Source organism: Schistocerca cancellata, chromosome 4, assembly GCF_023864275.1.
Source record: "Schistocerca cancellata isolate TAMUIC-IGC-003103 chromosome 4, iqSchCanc2.1, whole genome shotgun sequence".
Lineage (NCBI taxonomy): Eukaryota > Metazoa > Arthropoda > Insecta > Orthoptera > Acrididae > Schistocerca > Schistocerca cancellata.
In genome coordinates this window covers 460,660,544-460,680,428 of record NC_064629.1, presented here as the reverse complement: position 1 = coordinate 460,680,428, position 19,885 = coordinate 460,660,544, and the positions used below count along the sequence as shown (strand labels likewise).

Sequence of the window (19,885 nt, the reverse complement as noted above, 5' to 3'; positions counted from 1 at the left end):
GTACGAAGTGCAAAGGAAAGTGTACGAAGTGCAAAGGAAAGTGTACGAAGTGCAAAGGAAAGTGTACGAAGTGCAAAGGAAAGTGTACGAAGTGCAAAGGAAAGTGTACGAAGTGCAAAGGAAAGTGTACGAAGTGCAAAGGAAAGTGTACGAAGTGCAAAGGAAAGTGTACGAAGTGCAAAGGAAAGTGTACGAAGTGCAAAGGAAAGTGTACGAAGTGCAAAGGAAAGTGTACGAAGTGCAAAGGAAAGTGTACGAAGTGCAAAGGAAAGTGTACGAAGTGCAAAGGAAAGTGTACGAAGTGCAAAGGAAAGTGTACGAAGTGCAAAGGAAAGTGCCAAACTGACAACCTTGCAAATACAGTGTATGCTTTCTAAAGAACTGTTGTAAAAACCATTTATGTAAATAAATTTACAAGGGTGCACAATGTTGTGTCGTCTTCTGGAGAGGAATGACACTGTCGATGCTACAAACTCAGTCCAAAGCAGATTTAAGAGAAATTCTGTTTTAGTGAGGACTAATGGTGTCATTCACTCTTACTCAGTGATATTTGGTTCTGTCTCATACCGGTGGCAGCAGCAGAAGCAGCAGCAGCTGCTAGGATCATGCATGCTACATCAAGTACATTTGATGCTGTCTGACTTGGAAGGTATCTTTTCACTGCACCTCTGGTGCGGTTTGATAGGGGGATCCGGACGTTGCCATGAACATTTGACTACTGTTTACCACAGACCCCACTCTACTGATTAGTCATGTCATTACAGAAATTATGGGCTTTAGGAAATACAGACATACGATTATGCAAAAATTCATTTTGCTGGCGACTATCCATGTTCAGAGCTGTTCCTAGATAGGTGTACTTAAACCAGATGTCAACGACTGAGTTTGAGGTTACCGAATATGACCATGTGTTATACCTGTATGACAATCGATATTTAGAATTTTTATCTTATGTATGTGGTTGTGGAGATCATTGTGCATTTATAGGCTTGAACTGGTTCATGTCAAGGGACAGCGCCATAACATGCCGGCATCTTCACGCTGTCGTTAAGCAGGCAGCTTCCTGCTTATTTACCAGGCGAAGGCTGTCACCTTAAGTACTCTGCGTGTTATCGCCCTCCTATATCCGTAAGGTATCTTTGAGACAAATGTACTATCGATGTGAATGGAAAGTTTAATGGTTTAGTACTTCTCTCGGCCTTACACGAATGGTTACTATGTCGCTGATAAACTTCCTTCGTAATGCAATACGATTGTTGTGAGACATTTATCCATCTTTTCTTTTTAAATTTTCGTCTATCGGAAACTAGACTCATGATTAACAATGTACGAATGTGTTATTCCAGTCAAATAAGTATTCGATCGATAGAATCGTGAGCAGAAATTATACCTTATGTTAATTTGTGGAAGACACGAAACTTACGGGACTGGTTACAAGACAGTAACGGAACTTTTTCTCTACTTCTGATCTAGTAGGAAGTTAATAGGTGTCGCTGTGTTAAATTCGTCGAATTCGTCGTGGTGAGCACTTTTGGGAAATGGGTCTTAAAGAGTCCAGCTGAATTACTGCACGTACGTGACAAAGATTGTTAACTGCGCGTTAAGAATGTCAATTTATGTTGCATGCAAAGAGAGATCGCGCTGCAATGGCTGTAATCTATTTTGAAGGGTAGGGGGAGAAATTATTTGGGTGGATTTCCCTTCGTTTGAATTCCAGCTTTAGGAGCATCTAATTCCACTAGTCATCGGATACTCGTTTTTGACATGCTCAATTTATTCAACTTTGACAACATTTAAAAATCCACTGGAGCGTAAGGTCTCAGTTCATTGTAAATGTTTGACATCATTAAAATTTTACATCCATTATATGTCCTCGCCACGCCTAGTGAAATAGGCGAGTTCCAATATGCATTCTCTTAACATCAGGCTTAATTAGGTGTACACAGTCGTCCACAAAGTTCAGGCAGGAATTGGACAATGCCATGTTGTCAAGAGCATTACATTTTTGTTTCGTGTTTATACATTCCGTTCCGCTACCCCTGAGGCCATGCCAGAAGCTTGGCCCGGAGAAGCCCTATGCTCTGCTGCATCCACAGGCTCTTCTGGTCTGAAGTATTGGTAGACGATACCCGCAGCAACACCGCCTACGCACGGTCCCACCCAGTACACCTGCAAAAGACGGCCGAACCAATACTAAGCAAATTCGTATCATCGTTAAACAGCTTTGTTGACAACTCTCACTCTTAATGCATTTCACATTTTTCCTTGGATACATACCCAATGGTTTGTCCAAGATCCAGTAACGAAAGCAGGTCCGAAAGAACGAGCCGGATTCATACCAGCACCAGTATACTGCATCTGCGAAAAAATGAAGGTCATTTAGTCTTGCACGATACCTCAGGGATATTTCCGCCTTACATTTGAATTCATCTGACTAGGGATATACAGCTTATTGAACTGTAGGATATCCTTTGTCATTTACAAGTGCGTACTGTGGCTGCTTTTTCAGCTACTGTCAGGATTTGCCTTACTGATGTACGAAGTGAATTTTCTATCGCCGGAAATTTTTGGATAGTACTCTACAAAATCAAATTTAACTGACATCGTAAAGCAGTTTTATCTTCCCGAGGCTTAAGTTATGAAGACGAGCACACATCCTAACTCCGTGTTATTTAGTTTGGGACGATACCTTCACGTTTAGTCTGACATACTTAACCTCAATGATTCACTTCTTTCATTGCAACAGTGTTCCTGGTGTGTGAACATCACTCTTTCCCACTCACTGATGACACTAAAGTGATCATACGTCTGGACGACGCAAGGTCGATCCAAACTTTTTCTATATGGCGTTAGTCCACGTTCAAAATTTAAATACACAGTTTAAATAAACACTAATGTCACCGATTACTTTTATACGGGGTAGACCAAGAAGTAGTGCTCTGTGTCCAAAAATTTAGTGAAACAGCGGAATTAGTAGTGATTATAGACTAAACTGTCCGCTACACACCTCGCTCTTTGCACTGTCGTCTATGCATTCGTGTCTACCTGCGACATCATTGAACCAATGCACAAAAAAAACAGTTCAGAAACCTTCAGCACCTTGCTTTTTGACTTTTGCGTAAGCTGTTTTAACTTCATGCAAGTTATTTGATCCGTAACAGTGTATGTTCTTTTCGTAAGTCCTAACAGTGAGATGGGCTCTAGGGTGCAAGATCCACTTATGACCAGCCTTATTTTGCAATCGCTTGGGAGGCGAAGAATGACGTTCGAGGGCGCGCATTATTGGCTCCGTAAGATTCTTGACTGTGGTTACACAGGCGTCGCTAGTTATCCGTAACGCTACAGCGTTTATCTTGCTGATCGCTATCAATACGTCCTCGATTCAAATCTTATCAATGTCTGCCAGCCGCTGTTCGGAGTGCCTGCAATGTCAGTTTCTTCGATATTGAAGTATTTCACCCGCTGCCGTACGTTGTGCACGTCCATTACAGCGTACCCGCCCACTTATGTGTCGAAACAGCTTGAAAATAGTTACAAGAAGCAGAGCCTCTAGTTACTGTAGCCTTTTTTGATGCCTTGGTTTAACGATGGAGAAAATTTGTACAAATGGTCACAAACGGTAGTGTTGGGCAAGTAACAGTTCAGTTCACGCTACGATCTATACGAATTTCGCTATTTTAATTTTTTTTAAATATCGAGACAGTGTTCCATCCACACTTAATTCGAATCTGAATGATTCCATAATCAGCGATAGCTAAACATGTATCTTGGCCACATTATCTTATGACGCACATATCCTGGTAAGAATTCAAGCGAAGGAGAAATCAACAGTTGAAGGGGAAACGCTGGGTTAGTTCACTGGCCAGAAGCAACCTGAAATCGCCGCCGCTGTCACTAGAATATATAATGACAGATTCGCCACCTAGACGTTAGCCACCAACAAACGCAAGCCATCTCAAGGCTTTGGCGTTCGCTTCGAAGATTGTATGTGGTGTACCAGGAAGAACCTTTATATTCCCGGATTTAATGGATTTAGCATCGAAATTGTCACGTACTAAACCCAAATATGAGTACCATCCATCATAGTGGTTTTGCTTACTATCTACACACATAGTACAAGCAGATCACACGCTGGGAAATAATTAACCTGATCTACAGCTGTAGTTTTTGGCAGTTCGTATCTAAAACCGAACATCGGATAAGATTAAGTTGAACTAGCTGCCGAGTATCGTGATTAGTTAAAAATTGAAGCGCGATCATGTAAATTCCAGTATGGAAACACTGTAGAAAACAACCACTGCCTGGAATGAAATTAATACAGTATATTATAGAAGGAAACTATGGAAACAAAGAAAGAACGATAATTTTACTAGATGGGACTGCTACTGACGCAATATGCTAAACAGAAGACACAGGGTACATCTGTTCGTCAGTTACGTCGAACGCTCGACGTGACTATCACACTGCAGGATGACGCGCTGCTGGTGAAGCTCTCCTCCTGTAAGAACGTTGCATGAAAGAAGCGTTGCATTGGGCCCCATGTGAAGGGGCTGGACAGAAGCGTAGTTTCGTGGATACAGATTCTACAAGCGCAGTGCGGCGGAGGGTGGAGCACAATTGGTCCGACTTCAGCAGATGTTGCCACAGCATTATAGGAGGAAGTTCCGCTGTGGGATGCTAATATTCAGTGCATGGCAATTTACCTGAAATTACGACATACTTTTGAGGACTGCATAAAATTCTGCCGAACATCCAGCATTGATCTCCATACAAAATTAGCAGTGTTCAAGAGTAGCTACAATGCTGACCTGCCAGTAACACGAACTTTTATTTTTTTCTCGCATCGTACATACGAAGCCGTAGTGAATGGGCTTACGTAACAGTGCCTCAACTATTGAAAACCGAACATGTGCAGTAACGTACATTGCGCAGTACCGTTTAATGTGCAACTCACCATGGATGTTTTATTGCTATTCCCCCTGCTATTATACCATGTGTAAACACAGATCAAAGTTATGAGGGGCCGTTAAAACTGTTAGCGCTGTTTCTGTATACCATGAAAGGAGCCCATAAAAGTTTCTACTGAATTAGATTCTACGGTAGAAACGGGAGTTTTGAACATTTAGGGCGGTATCCGAGGACATTTACCAATTTATTAATTAAAGTAGTGTGCCAACTGATACGCCGCCGATTCTCCAACTAGATGGCTGAATTCAGGCACTTCCACGATCAAATCGACGGATTTATTAGCCGTAGTCTCAACGTTAGCACAGAAGTCAATTGCAGGCAAGAAACAGTCATTGAAATTAAGCCTTACCCATGAACAGGGACTTTAGGTGCTCGGGAGACATACCGCGAACAAATGGCAGGCTGTGATAGACATGCCGACAGTGAAGGGTCCTGCTGCTGCCGCCGCCGCTGTGACAGCGCTGTACACGGCCATCACGAGCACGAATGATATGACCATCTCCACGAAGCAGCCCTGCGTCGGCGTCACGTGCTGATTCAAGGCTGTAACGCCCAGCGTTGCGACCGTCTCGTTGGGTGTCAGGGCCTGCAACAACCGCAACATAAGGCTGCCAAGGTTTCTTCTCACAGCCTACATTAAATTACCTTTAAAACCATTTCATTTTGTCAAACGACCAAACAAATTTACTACAATTAACATAGCTGGACAAAGTTTGTAGCCTCATTACTAATACGGCTGTTTTGTTTTCGGAATTCTTCGACTGTACATTGATTCTTACGAGCTCTCACCGAATTGGGATCTGTATTCACCACATACCAGGGATTGGCCCTTACAGTTTAGGTCCATTAAAACGCCTGAAACATTCTAGAATCGCGTGCTTCTGTTTACTATTGCCTGAGTGCCCGCGTGTAACTAATCGTTTTATGCGCAGAAATTAGTTAATTGAACCGGGATCTTTAAGTGGTAACTCTACACTCAATTTGCCCTTATTAGAAGACAGTAGAAGCATCTAGGCTACGAAGATTATTTGAAAGCATTAGTCGCTGCTCACATCGACATCCAGTTGCCATACAGGAGGAGGATATTAGTGTTTAACGTCCCGTCGAAAACGAGGTCATTAGAGAGCGCAAGCTCAGGTGAGGGAAGGATGGGGAAGGAAATCGGCCGTGCCCTTTCAAAGGAACCATCCCGGCATGTGCCTGAAGCGATTTAGGGAAATCACGGAAAACCTAAATCAGTATGGCCGGAGACGGGATTGAACTGTCGTCCTCCCGAATGCGAGTCCAGTGTGCTAACCACTGCGCCACCTCGCTCGGTAGTTGCCATACAACTTTGTGTTCTGTACTATTTACTGCTTTAAGTCTTCATTCTTTGGCAACTAGTTGCCTTGTACAGTTATTGTCATAACGCGTCAAAATTCCAGCCAACTGTTTACTGCGTAGGTTTGAAGCAATTTCCTTTCTCCTCACCATTTAACTAACACTTGTTAGAACGAAATAACCACTTCAACAAGCGCAGCTACTAGTACCTGGAGCACAAATGAGCCAGCGGTGGCGCCCACGCACTGCGCCGTCACGTACAGCAGAGCCTTCAGCAGGCCCAGGAAGCCGCCCACCACCAGGCCCACCGTCACTGCCGGGTTCACGTGAGCGCCACTTACGTGGCCAAGCATCTGAAATCAAACATTTTGATCAATCACATTCATCATCTAGTTCCACATACAAATATTTCGGTGCAACTACCCTGAGAGTAAGATGAGTGGAAATGGATACGTTTAAGTTGGTCATATTCTTACAATGCCTCTTCACTCGTTTATTGAATATCCCAGGTGCCAAACGATACAGAATTTTTTCTAGAATTGCCTTAGGAAGAAGTGCATCGTCTTCGTGCCAAGACGTGCTTACCTATGATACCAACTTGAATCCTGTGAAGTTTTCGTCGACTGCTTTTCTACCAGTGAAGAAGCTAATAGTATGTCTCCACTAGCTTTGTCACAAATGAAATCTTGTCTCAGTATTAATGGGACTTCCGACAAAAACTGTTCCTCCTGTTTCGCCGCAAATGGATATTGAGACTATGCTCATCTGTTTAATAATGTTATTTTTCTAACAACGAATTTCACATAAATGGAAGGAACCGATTGATGAATGTCGGATCGAAACCTGTCATCTCACTATTTGTGTGAATAGCGTTTGAGTAGCCATTGTTCGAATGACACTGACCATTACTTCTACACTTCACGTGTATTCAGACACTCGCTCATTTCATGCAATGGCACCTTTCAAAGCCATTCCTGCAGCGGATGTGTGAAATACTTGCGTGAGAGCAAGGGCAATGAGTTACAGGCCAGCCATTAAGCTATTCTGATTGAACTGCAATAAGAAAGGTCAATACGAGTGAGCCTGATGAGTTAAGATGCTGACGTTTAAGTATCTCAAATTTTCGTTTCCAAGTGACTGAACAGTTCAATACTGTGCACGGGCGAGCAACTTTAGTTGCTACCGCCACACACAACCTTCACCACATTTAAGCAATGCGATTCCTTGGGGCGGGGGTTTTTATTTTCACATTTTAATTATTAAGTCACTGTAAATCCTACCTTGTCCCCTATCTGATAACCAATTTAAGGCCATTTTGTATGACGTGGAAATAATGCGCACAATACGGATCACAACGTCTTTGCCGCGAACTTAGTAAAACTGAAATTTTAGCGGAAGAGGCTGGCCTTAGGCCTAATATACAGCGAATGTTTTACTTCCTACAGCCTTTACATGGCCTGCGAGATTCCACATCTTGTCTGACATTTTACACGGACGAGACACTAAGAAAGCACATATAGCCAGCACACACCGTTTTCTTACTGCACTTTGCGCCCCTACTCCTATCGAGGTACGCCGCTCAAAGAGCGGCCCCAACAGGCAATGACCAGGTACTTTCTAGTCAGTAGCAGTTGAATCTGCCTGAATTCCATTTGCGATACGCAGCTCATTACACTTGTGCCATTATTTCCCCCACTACTGGCAAGCTGAACGAGTGACCATTTCTTGCTCTCTAGAAAGCGACCATTATTGCGATACCTACCTGCACGATGCATGCGACAGTAAGTCCAAATGTCAGGGCCACCTGAACAGTCGTCGGCTGGTAGCCTTCCGACCACGCCGTTGTAGTCGAGCCACACCCCACGACCACCAGCAGGAACGTGCCGAGGAGCTCAGCAGCCAGCTGTACCACCACTGTTTTCCAAGGCTTCATCTCTTCTAACCTCATCAGTTTCAGGACGCCTAGAACGTAAGCACAATGTCACTTCCGTGATTATGACATCGCAAGATTCAAGCATAGAAGTGAATTTGCCATAATCTTGTGAAAACACTATTTTAACCACAATGCCCGCCACATTAACGGCTGTAGTGCTGAGGCACCTTCCGACCAAAACCAGTTTCCTGTAGCTGAGCTGCCACGTATTTTCACACTGCGACTGTCTCAGCGCTATCATTAAACCAATGTACAGCGTGTCAAAGAAACGGCTAAGATACATGTGTTACAGTGCCACCTTATCCTCTGTTGCTCCACTCTTTAATGCATTTATTTTCCTTTACTTGCATCTAAATAGTTCTGTTTTATTTTGACCATTTAATGATTTTCGAAGAACTGTGCTCTTACTGGCTGCTGTGGCTGTTGACAACAGCGGTCTTTGTTCTCTGTAGTGGTCTGACTGATCTGAAAACTAAGCAATCATTTCAATTAATTTTAATTCTCCAAGTGTTATGCTCCAAGTGTTATGTCAATAAGCAGCGCACACAGTGAAGAATGAAGCTGAGATATGCACATTGCTCAAGTAGTTAACTGTAGTGTCAATCAATCATGTTGCATCTGTTATTTACTGACTGGCCTCCCTCTATTTTGGACCAATTACAGTGAGATAGAAGGGGCTGGCTTTAGTTTTGTTTCAGGGCTCAGAAACAACTAAGGCCGTACGCGGCCATGATGGAACCTTACAACACTAATATGAACTAGTTGAAAGTGATTACACGAAAGCGCAATCGATGGAAGGGAAGACAGGTAAGAAAAAGGACTTCCTCTTTGAGAAAGGTCCCAAAAATCATAGACAACGGAGATCCCGAATTGGTGATTGACTGTCCTACGGCATAACACTGCGACAGATAAGTCGTGAAACGTGATCGACAGCCCGAGCGTCGTTCGCTGAAACGGCCGATAGTTCAGACGGGTGAACAATTAAAACTTAAGTGATTAAAGCGCATTTGCTCAGAAAATGGCGAACCATCAAAGGCTGACGACAATGAGCAGCAAGTAGTGGGGCGAACACCACTTACATGGCGATGTCCAATGAGTGCCCAATACGCAACCTAGCTAAAATGTTTTTGCGGCGAGAGGGCGGAAAGGAGGTCGGCGAAGGCATTGGGAAAGGTTTCATGCCCCAGAGCTTGTTCCCATGAAGAGATGACCAGTGGTGACACCAAAGTAACACCTGCCGACAGACGGCAACACAGATCATCGTAAGGAATGGAAGAACTAACAGACCGAGGTAGGAGGACTGCAGACTTGGCAGCAGCGTCAGTAGCCTTGTTTCCCGTGAGACTGACGTGTCCAGGAACCCACAGACATCACGGTGGCTCCCTCAAGAGTGAGGAAGAAGCTTCCTTTGACCTGTTGCGCTAAGAGATTGACTATGTACAGCACACACAGGCTCTGCAGAGCACAGATTCTGGGCAGATGACAGTGAAAACCTGTATCACCTTATGTACCACGTGGCCTGATACATGAAGACCTGTGCTGTAAATACTGAGAAGTTTTCCAAAAGCCAGTACCGAAAATCGTCGGTGATAATGACGGGGGCACACCTGTCACCACAACCAGTTCGAGAGCCATCAGTGTAAACATAGTTACTACCGCTAAGTTTCGTGCGAAGGTCGAAAAACCTACACCGATAGAGTGAATCTGGGTATCCTTAGGAAGCGAATGGAGTCCGAAATTAATACGTACCTCGTCACTAAGCCAGGGCGGTGAATAGTTCGCATCTGTGGGGAAAGTAGTAGGAAGCGTAAAAGAAAGCTGTATAAGCAGCTAACTAAAGTGAACTCTAAGGAAACAGAAGACAGGCGCAGCCCATAATGTCGGCCAAGGCATCAGAAAAGGGATGGTTGGTAGGATGAGATTGAAGGGACAACAGCAACGACGTAATCCCCTTGTTTCAAAAGCGGTCCATCGGACGGATTTGCATCTCAGGAGAGTCAAAGGTAAAAGGCTAAAAAACGTAAAAGTGCAGTCGTGTTGTCAATGGTGAAAAAATGAGGGAAGTCAGTTGGTTGGTTGGTTGTTTGAGGTTTAAGGGACCGAACAGCAAGGTCATCAGTCCCTTGTTTCAAATAGGCTCCATTCCGCTAATGGGACATCTCAGTAAAGTCAGAAAAATAAAACGGAAAAAGGTAAAAACGTAAAAGGGCAGTCATGTTGTCATTGGTAAAAAACAAAATGAGGGAAGTCGGCAAGAGAACGAACCCAACACTATGCTGAAGCAGCACAGGCAAGACCACCTGTGACGTAAAAGGTACAACTGCTAGAATGTAGAAAGTACGTATGGGAATAGAAAGACTAACCAAGCCTTAAAGAAAAGGGTAAAAACAGAGTAAAAGGGGAAGAAAAGAGGATTTCGGTCAGGGAGGGGAATCGGGAATCTCCGAACACTGCTTACAGTGGGACACACCCAAACACTCACCGCCCTGCCCAACACCACAGAGATTAAAAACCTTAAAACTGAGAATAAAAACCACTTTCCCGGAGGAAACCGAGAACCAGGGAGACCATCCGGGAATCGTCAGCCAACATCAAAGGTAAAGTGTTGGGGAGCCTATACTTAGCACGCAGAGCCAAAAGAAAGGGGCATTCAACCAAAATGTGGGCTACTGACTGGAAGGCTCCACAACCACATTGTGGGGGTGGCTCATCACGCAAAAGAAAACCATGGGTCAGCCTGGTATGGCCAATGCGGAGACGACACAGTGTGGTCGAGTCCTTTCGGGAGAGGCGAAAGGAAGAACGCCACGGGCCTGGTGTCACCTTAATTGCACGAAGTTTATTAGACAGGGGAGTAGCCTCCCAAGAATTGGCCCATGATTGTGCGAAGCGGGATTTGATGTGAAGCCGTAAATCCGCTGCAGGAGGGGTTACAGAAAACGGGGGTAAGTAACTGCTCCCCCAGCCAAACGATCAGCGAGCTCATTACCCGGGATACCCACATGGCCAGGGACCCAAAGGAAGTCAATGGTACAAGCAGCACAGATAATATCAGCGAGATGGTCATGGATGGCAGAGACCAAGAAACGGCGCGAAAAACACCGGTCAATAGCAAGAAGGCCACTCGTCGAGTCCGTACATAACAATACGCGGTTGTGTTGGGACTGTTTAATAAAGGTAAGGGCCTGGGAAATTGCCATCAATTCCGCAGTAAACACCCCACATGTAGGTGGCAGCAGATGACTTTCCGTTCCAACAGGACGTGAAGGCATACCCAACATTATCAGCAGATTTAGAGCCATCAGTGTAAAAAAACAGCATCCCGAAACTCCCATAAAATTTGGCGGAAAAAGGAACGGAACACCACCGGGGGATGGAATCTTTCGGACCTCGGCGGAGATCCATCCGAATTCTAGGCCGAGGACCTAACCAAGGAGGGGTAGAGGGGAAGGAGCGAGGAAGACAGGACAAAGAAGGAAGCTGAAAATCACGGCAAAGAGACGCAAGGTGCAGCCCAACTGTTAAACCCGGCCGAGGGCGGGAGTCGGGTGGGCGACGTCCATGGTCTGGGAACAGGATAGAATAGGAAGGATGAGTGGGAGAGGAACGGATACTGAGTGCATAAGACAAGCTGGGACTGCCGAACAGGAAGGGTGGGATCCCAGCTTCAACCAGTAGACTATCAACAGGGCTAGTAGGGAAGGCACCAGTGGCCAAACAGATACCATGATGGTGGACTGGATCCAGCACGTGCAGTGTGGAAGGAGCAGCTGAACCATAAACTTGACAACCATAGTCCAAGCGAGACAGAACTAGAGCACGATAAAGACGGAGGAGGAGGGAACGGTCCGCACCCCAAGAGGAGTGGGCAAGGAAGCGAAGGACATCGAGTTTACGGAAACATCCTACCTTCTGGAGTCTGATATGGGGCAGCCAAGTGAGCTTGTTGACGAAAAGAATACCCAGGAAACGAAACTGTGGGACCACAGGCAATCGTTGTGCATCGAGATAGAGCTCTGGATCAGGGTGGATGGTAGTACGGCGACAGAAGTGGACCACTCGCGATTTTAAAGGAGAGAATTGAAACCTGTGTGAGAGGGTCCATGCAGAGGCACGCCGTATAGCTACCTGGAGCTCCCGTTCTGCAGATGCCATCGAGGAGGAACTAACCCAAATGCAGAAATCATCCACATACAGGGCAGGGGCGACCAACGGACCGACAGACAACTAGTCCATCGATAGCAATGAGGAAAAGGACACTCAAGACAGAACCCTGTGGGATGCCCGTCTCCTGGGTCCGTGGAGAACTAAAATCAGTATCAACTCGGACTCTGAATGACCGATGGATCAGGAACTGGCCGATAAAAATCGGGAGTGGGCCCCGAAGACCCCACTGATGAAGGTTAAGTAAGATGTGATGGCGCCAGGCCGTGTCATAGGCCTTGTGAAGGTCAAAAAACACTGCAACCAAATGGCGGCACTGGGGAAAAGCCTGCCGAACTGCGGATTCCAAGTGGAGTAAATGATCGATTGGAGACCGTCCCTCTCGAAAGCCACACTGGTAAGGGGACAATGGATCCCGAGATTCGAGGACCCAATTGAGCCGACGGGCTACCATCCGTTCAAGTAACTTACAAACAACATTGGTCAAACTAATTGGCCGATAGCTGTCAACATATAGGGGGTTCTTACCAGGCTTAAGGACAGGAACCACAATGCTATCCCTCCACTGAGAAGGGAAGTCACCCTGGAGCCAGATACAGTTAAACACCCGAAGAAGATGTTGCCGTTGTGGAGCACTGAGATGTTGAAGCAGTCGGTTATGAATGGAATCCGGGCCAGGGGCCATATTATGAGAAGATAGAGCAGAAAGAAATTCCCATTCAGTAAAAGGTTCGTTGTAAGATTATGACTCACAAGGGGTGAAACATAAGGTGGAAGCTTCAGCCCACTGTTTTTGATGAAGGAAAGCAGCTGGATAGGAGGCTGACGCTGATGCCACTGCAAAATGGGTCGCTAGATGTTCTGCAAGAACTAATGGGTCCGTACAAATGCCATCCGGGAGGTGAAGGCCTGCGAGGGTGGCCGTGACAGAGGGACAGTAGGACCAAGGGAAGAAACGAATCGTTCCCAACATATCCGCTTGCTCTGTTTGATTAAGTAACGGGCTTTAGCGCGAAGGCGTTTAAAGGTAGTAAGGCTGGCTACGGATGGGTGCCTCTTAAAGTGCTGCAAAGCTCGAAGGCGATCACGGATGGCAATGGCAATAGCCGTACTCCACCACGGGACTTGCCGGCGACGAAATAGCGCGGGACAGCAAGGCTAGCAGCGCGAACAATCGCGTCAGACACGTCACGTAGGACGTCATCAATACAACCCGACAAAGAGGGAGAAAACGCGACCTGTGCAGTGTATAGAGGCCAATCAGCGCGTTGGGAAGACCAACGACGCAACCTGTCCATCGGGGAGCAGGAAGAGAGCGTGAGAATCAACGGGAAATGGTCGCTATCACAAAGGTCGTCGTGTGGCGACCAGTATAATGGAGGAGAGAGGGAGAAGAAAGAAAGATCAATGGCAGGAAAGGTACCATCATTAAGAAGGCACAGGTCGTGGTCTGCAATAAATTGGTCTATAAGAAGACCTCGTCTAGATGGAAAGGCACTGCCCCACAATGGATGATTAGCATTAAAATCCCCGAGGAGGAGGAAGGGAGGAGGGAGTTGCTGAATAAGGGCAGTTAAGGTAACAGGTGTAAGAGTCCTGTCAGGAGGGAGATAACGATTGCAAACTGTGATTGCAGAGTCAAAGTGGACCCTAACAGCAACCGCTTCCAATGTAGTTTGAAGAGGAATCCACATGCTAGCAATGTCTGTACGGACCAATGTACAAACGCCACCAGAAGCCCACAAGGGTCCGACCCGATTTAGACAGAAACCACGGAGGGTCGGTGAGTGAGCATCAGTAAAATGAGATTCCTGGAGAACCACACAAGCTGCAGAGTAGGACGAAAGAAGGGATTTCAATTCCGGAAGGTGGCGATAGTATCCATTACAATTCCATTGGAGAACCACAGAACGATGGTTTAAATGGGGCTGAACATTTTAAATCCAGTCATACCGCCGGGTCCCCACCCGTCACCGACAAGGAGGGGGCGACATCCATGAACGACAGGTCAGAATCCGGTTGTGAAGTCGGGGAAGGGACTTCCGGTCACACCAGAGGCTCTTTGTCCCGGGACTTTTGTTTCTTCTTCCGTTCAGGCTGCGATCGAGGAGGACTGTGTGGAATGAAGGAGCCAGCTGCAGCAACATCAGGAACAGAAAGAGACCGGGCAACCTGGGGGCCGACAGACCGCAGCTCTCGCGGTCGTCGCGCGGCGACAGACCTTTGGCCTGGAAGGTGCCGGGAAGGGGCATCCCGGGAGAGGCGCCCTTGACCGGCAGACGCCAAAGGAGTGGGACACTTCTCCAGCAGGGGTGGGGGGGGGAGGAGAGGGGTCCGGGATGGTGGTAAGGAAGGGGGAGGAAGGGGTGAAGATGTAACCAAGGCATAACTAGATGTCATGGACACAGGGTGGAGTCTTGCATATTTCTTATGGGCCTCTGTGTAGGTTAAACGATCGAGTGACATACTCCTGTATCCTCTTTTCCTTCTTATATACTGGGAAATCTGGTGAACGTGGAGAGTGACCACCATGACAATTTACACACACAGGAGGGGGAACACAGGGACTCCCCTCATGGAGTGGACGTCCACAGTCACCACAGAGGGGCCTGTGAACAGCGGCAAGACGTGTGTCCAAAACACAAGCACTTTGAACACCTCATAGGAGGTGGGATGTACTGCTTCACATCACAACGATAGACCATAATCTTAACTTTCTCAGGAAGGGTATCCCCTTCAAAGGCCAGGATAAAGGCACCAGTATCAATACGATTGTCTTTAGGACCATACTGAACACGCCAAACAAAGTGAACACCCCGCCGTCCGAGATTGTCCCGAAGTTCCTCATCAGTTTGAAGGATGAGGTCCCTGTGAAAAATCACACCTTGTACCATATTGAGAGACTGGTGGGGGGGTAATGGACACAGGTATTGTGCTAAGATGGGTACAGGCACGAAGGGCCGCAGATTGGGCAGCTGAAGCAGTTTTTATCAGCAACGAACCCGACCGCATCTTGCTCAAGGAGTCCACTTCGCCAAACTTGTCTTCAATGTGTTCCACAAAGAATAAAGGTTTGGTATTGGTGAAAGTATCTCCATCAGTCCTGGTGCAAACTAGGTAACGGGGGGAAAGGTTTTGCCCCTAGCCGACGGGCCTGACCCTCTTCCCAGGGGGTAGCCATGGAAGGGAAGGCCAAAGGGGCAGCACTTTAAGAATCAGTTCCACACAGAGACGGCCGCAGAAGAACGGCCAGAGTTCTGGACCCGTATGCGTTTCATGTGCATAGCGTCCGCCCTGATACCACCCACTCTGATCAGGGGCTCTCCTCACGGGCGCCACCCAGCCACAGCAAGGGCCGTCTGGCACAGCGGCCATTGCCGGCAGTTCCGATGCTCCAGGAGAACGAGCAACCACTCCAAGGCATGCATGAGGAGGTCACAACTCAGGTATCAGAAATGTGATCCCTGTGTGTTCAGGGGGCTCAACTAAAAGGGTACATAGTGACCCCACCACATGGGCTGACTACCGTGCTGGCTATGCACCCTAGTATCAGACGACGTGAAAGAAAAGGTGGAATGTACTAGGTGTGCGCACATCGGAGACACTAGGTAAGGTGCTCTTGCCCAAATGGCTCACTACGGAGGAGAAATTTTGTAATGGAGGTCAAACCCAAGAGGGGGACCAAGGAATGCCAGAAGGAGGAGATGATTATGCAACAAAGCCGAATTGTAAAACCAACAGAACCAGGAGGATAGCAGGGGCCAACATAAGCAAGGACACCAAGAGAGGGAGAGGAGAGGGTAAGGGGAAAGGAGCATGGAGGGCAAAGGAGGGGAAGGGAAAGGAAATGCAGCCCTGGAGAGAAAGAAGGCTGCAATGGCTCAGGGCCCCGTGCTCGCCACGCACGTATCCACAAAAGAGTTGTGGACCCGCTGGGGGGGATGGGGTGAGGAGGTGGAGGGGGGACAGGATAGGGGTGAGGATACTGTGGAAAGAGTGGACACGACTGAGGCAAACGGAGTTGTCAACGTCACGGGATGGAGGCGGTCATACTTCTTCCTGGCCTCAGAATAAGAGACGATCCAAAGTTTTGAATTCTTGAATCATCTTCTCCTTCTGATACGTGGGGCAGTCTTATGATCTAGGCAAGTGGGTGCCAGGACAATTGACGCACCGAGGTGGTGGGGTGCATGTATGTTCCTCACGAAGACGATGTCTGCAATCGCCACAAAGGGGCTCAGCCTCACACCGTGACATGTGCCCAAAGCGCAAATACCGAAAGCAGCGCATAGGAGGCGGGACGTAAGGTTGCACGTCGCACCGGTAGCACATCACCTTTACCTTCTCCGGGAGAACGTCCCCCTCGAAGGCGAGGATAAAGGTTCCGGTGTCGATGCGACTGTCTTTGGGGCCGGCTGAACTCGCCGGACGAAATGCACGCCTCGGCGCTCCAGGTTGGCCCTGAGCTCATCAGATTGCAGCAGGAGATCCCGATGAAAAATAACCCCCTGCATCCTATTCAGTGCCAGATGCGGGACAATAGACACTGGGATGTCCCCTAGTCGGTCGCACGCCTGGAGCGCCGCCGACTGGCGGAGGCGGTCTTTATAAGAACGGACCTCGAACGCATTTTACTGAGAGCCTCGATTTCCCCGAAGATGTCCTCGATGTGCTGGACAAAGAACATGGGCTTGGAGGTGGCGAACGTCCCCCCATCGGTCCGATAACAGACTAAATAGCGGGAGAAGTACTTCGCCCCAAGCTGGTGGGCCTGTCCTTCCTCCAGGGAGTGGCCAAGGGGGAAAGGGCAGGAGAACCAGAACCAGAGACAGTACCTTTCTTTTTAAAAGACTCGGCCGCAGAGCGACCTGATACATGTTGCGTTTTATCTGCGAAACGTCCGCCTTGATACCACCCACTCCGACCAGGGACTCTTCCCACAGGCGCCACCCAGCCTCAGCAAGGGCCACCTGGCAGGATGACTGTTGCTGCGAGTCCCGATGCCCCAAAGAGACGGGCATCTACTCCTTGGCCGACGTGGGTAGGGTGCAGCTCAGGTATCGGCAGTACGATCCCTGTGTTGTCGGGGCTACAACCTAGAGAGTACATGACGACCCCACCACAACGGGCTGGCTACCGTACTGGATTCCGGGTGCCATGGAAAGTCCATCACGATCGTAGGTGCAGATATAGACGCACTATGGGCGTAACTTGTGCAACCCATCAGGCACTTAGGCCCAAGTTGAGGAATAATGGGTGTGGTTACAACGCCGTTACAATGCTGAGTGCCAAGGTCTTAGTGCACTGAGGACCAGTGATACACCACGTAAGGCGTCCTTCCCCAAAAGGCTCTTACTTATGTAGAATTTTGAAAAAAGGTCAAACCCCAAGGGGGACCATCACATGGAAGGCCAAAACGGTTGAAACTCCTTTTGGTCGCCTCTTACGACAGGCAGGAATACCTGGGGCCTATTATTACCCCAGACCCGCAGGGGAGGGGTATAACCGTGACCTTGTCTAAGAGGATCTTTGTGTGTGAAGGAAACGACACATTTCTTTGAGCGTTCATGGTTGGCTGATGAACACTCAGATGTTTGTTGGCTGGAGGGACATAGAAAGTCTTCATGGGAATATTCCTTCTGTCCCTTCAGGCCTGCCAGTTGGGTAGCAGGTGATTTCGTCACTGGGGGCTGAAGGTTTGGTAGCTTGTTTCCCAGCTCGAGGAGACGGATGCTACCGTGGCAGTGCGATTGGGCAACTGCAGTGCTAAATTTGATGTCAAGTCTGCGTGGCCACTTCCTTCGTGAAACGAAGTGTAGCAAGAACGGTAGTTTAAGTCCCAGATGGAAAAACGCAGGGCTTCTTATTAACCAAGACCTTACAAGTTGGTTTGTTTTGCTTTAGTTCAAAAAACTGGCGTCATACGCGCCGAAGTCAAAACTATATAACACGAAGACAGGAGTTAAAAACGACCATCCGTCAGTCCCAATCGACATAATAGAAGACAGCTAAAAACACACACGTTGAAGAATGGCTAAAAAGGACATACAGAAAAGGATGCTCGAAAATAAAAAATGGCCTTCGCCATATTGCTTTGGCGGATAACAAGTAAAACTTGGTCGCCAGCCCGCGCGTCATTTGCTAAAACGGCCGATAACAGACGGCAAACCAAAACGGGAACGTAAAAGGCTAAAAAATAGATATTCCATCAGGAAGTGGAGCACAGTTAAAACTGGAGTACAATGTACAAAGTGGTGAGGTAGCACCACTTAGCAAATGAAGATGGCTAAAAATGCAGTGCCCAATACGCAGCCGAGTTAAAATAACCTCCCAGCGGGAGGGCCGACATGATGTCGACCAAGCTGCTGGGAGAGGCTCAGTAAGCCTGAGCTTATTCCCATGAAGGAACGACCATAGGCGATGCCAAAGGGACACCACCTTCTGACAGAAGCCAACACAGATCGGAGGGAATATAGGTACTCGTGGGCTGAGGTACGAGGACTGCAGCTTTGGTAGCAGCATACTCAGCCTCGTTTCCTGGCAGACTGACGTGACCAGAAACCCACAGAAACATTGCACTGGCTGCACGAAGAGTGAGCAGTTTACAGTTTTCGTGGGCCCACTGCACTAAGGGATGGGCTGTGTACAGCGCACAGACTTTGAAGGAAGCTGAGTGATTCTGAGCAGAGGACAATTGTGAAGGCTGTGTCGCCACATGTACTCCGTGGCCTGATACAAGGCGAAGACCTCTGCTATAAATACTGAGGAGTGTGCCGGATGCAGATATCGAAAGACACGGGTGCCAATGACAAAGCCACACCCAACCCTCAGGCGTCCTCAATAAGCGAATGAAGCCCAAAGTTGACATTGGCCGCTTCAAAAAGCCAGGGTGATGAAGGGTTCACAACCACCGGGAGAGGTGCAGGTAGTGTGAATTTAAGCCGCCGTAGCAAGTGCAGAAAGCGGACTCCAGGAGATAACGGAAGGACGAGTATCATACTGACTAAAGGTATCATCAAAGAAGGAGGCAGAGGGTTGGTGGCCACACATGGCATACAAGTGGCATGCATACCTGCTGAGAAAGAAGTCCCGGCGGTACGACAGGTAGTTCAGCAGTTTCAGCATACACTCAACCGGGCATCTTGCGAGTGACAGGGTAAAGCAACTTTTCTTCAACCACGTCTCTGACAGCCCACTCATCTAGATACACTGGACATTCTCGGGATGAGGCTGCATAGCCGCCATTGGAACAGATACAATGGGAAGTGGGAGGTGGGCAATCACCCTCTTGAGCATTCCTATAGCAAATAACACCTTTGGCAATGTTTCGACAGGGCATTCCAGTGTGTCTGTAGCGTTGACACTGGTAACAGCGCATCAGATTTTTAGTGTACAGTCGGACCTTTATGACTTCATAGCCAGTTTTCATCTTTATTGGAATCACTGTTCTATCTATCTTGAGGAAAAGTGTGTAAGCGCTAATGTTGCATCAACGTATTT

General features: G+C 47.6%; 1 protein-coding gene across 1 annotated transcript in view; it reads right to left on the bottom strand.

The window, feature by feature from the left end:
• Positions 1 to 1,773: 1,773 nt before the first annotated feature.
• Positions 1,774 to 19,885, bottom strand: part of LOC126183863 (aquaporin AQPAe.a-like) — a 41,614-nt gene continuing 23,502 nt past the window's right edge. The window contains exons 2-6 of the mRNA XM_049926156.1: positions 8,051 to 8,250; positions 6,498 to 6,641; positions 5,354 to 5,554; positions 2,278 to 2,358; positions 1,774 to 2,169 (exon numbers count right to left, since the gene is read on the bottom strand). Of these exons, the coding sequence (XP_049782113.1) occupies positions 2,017 to 2,169; positions 2,278 to 2,358; positions 5,354 to 5,554; positions 6,498 to 6,641; positions 8,051 to 8,250 (779 nt within the window). The 3' untranslated portion in view covers positions 1,774 to 2,016. The remainder of the gene's footprint in view (positions 2,170 to 2,277; positions 2,359 to 5,353; positions 5,555 to 6,497; positions 6,642 to 8,050; positions 8,251 to 19,885) is intronic.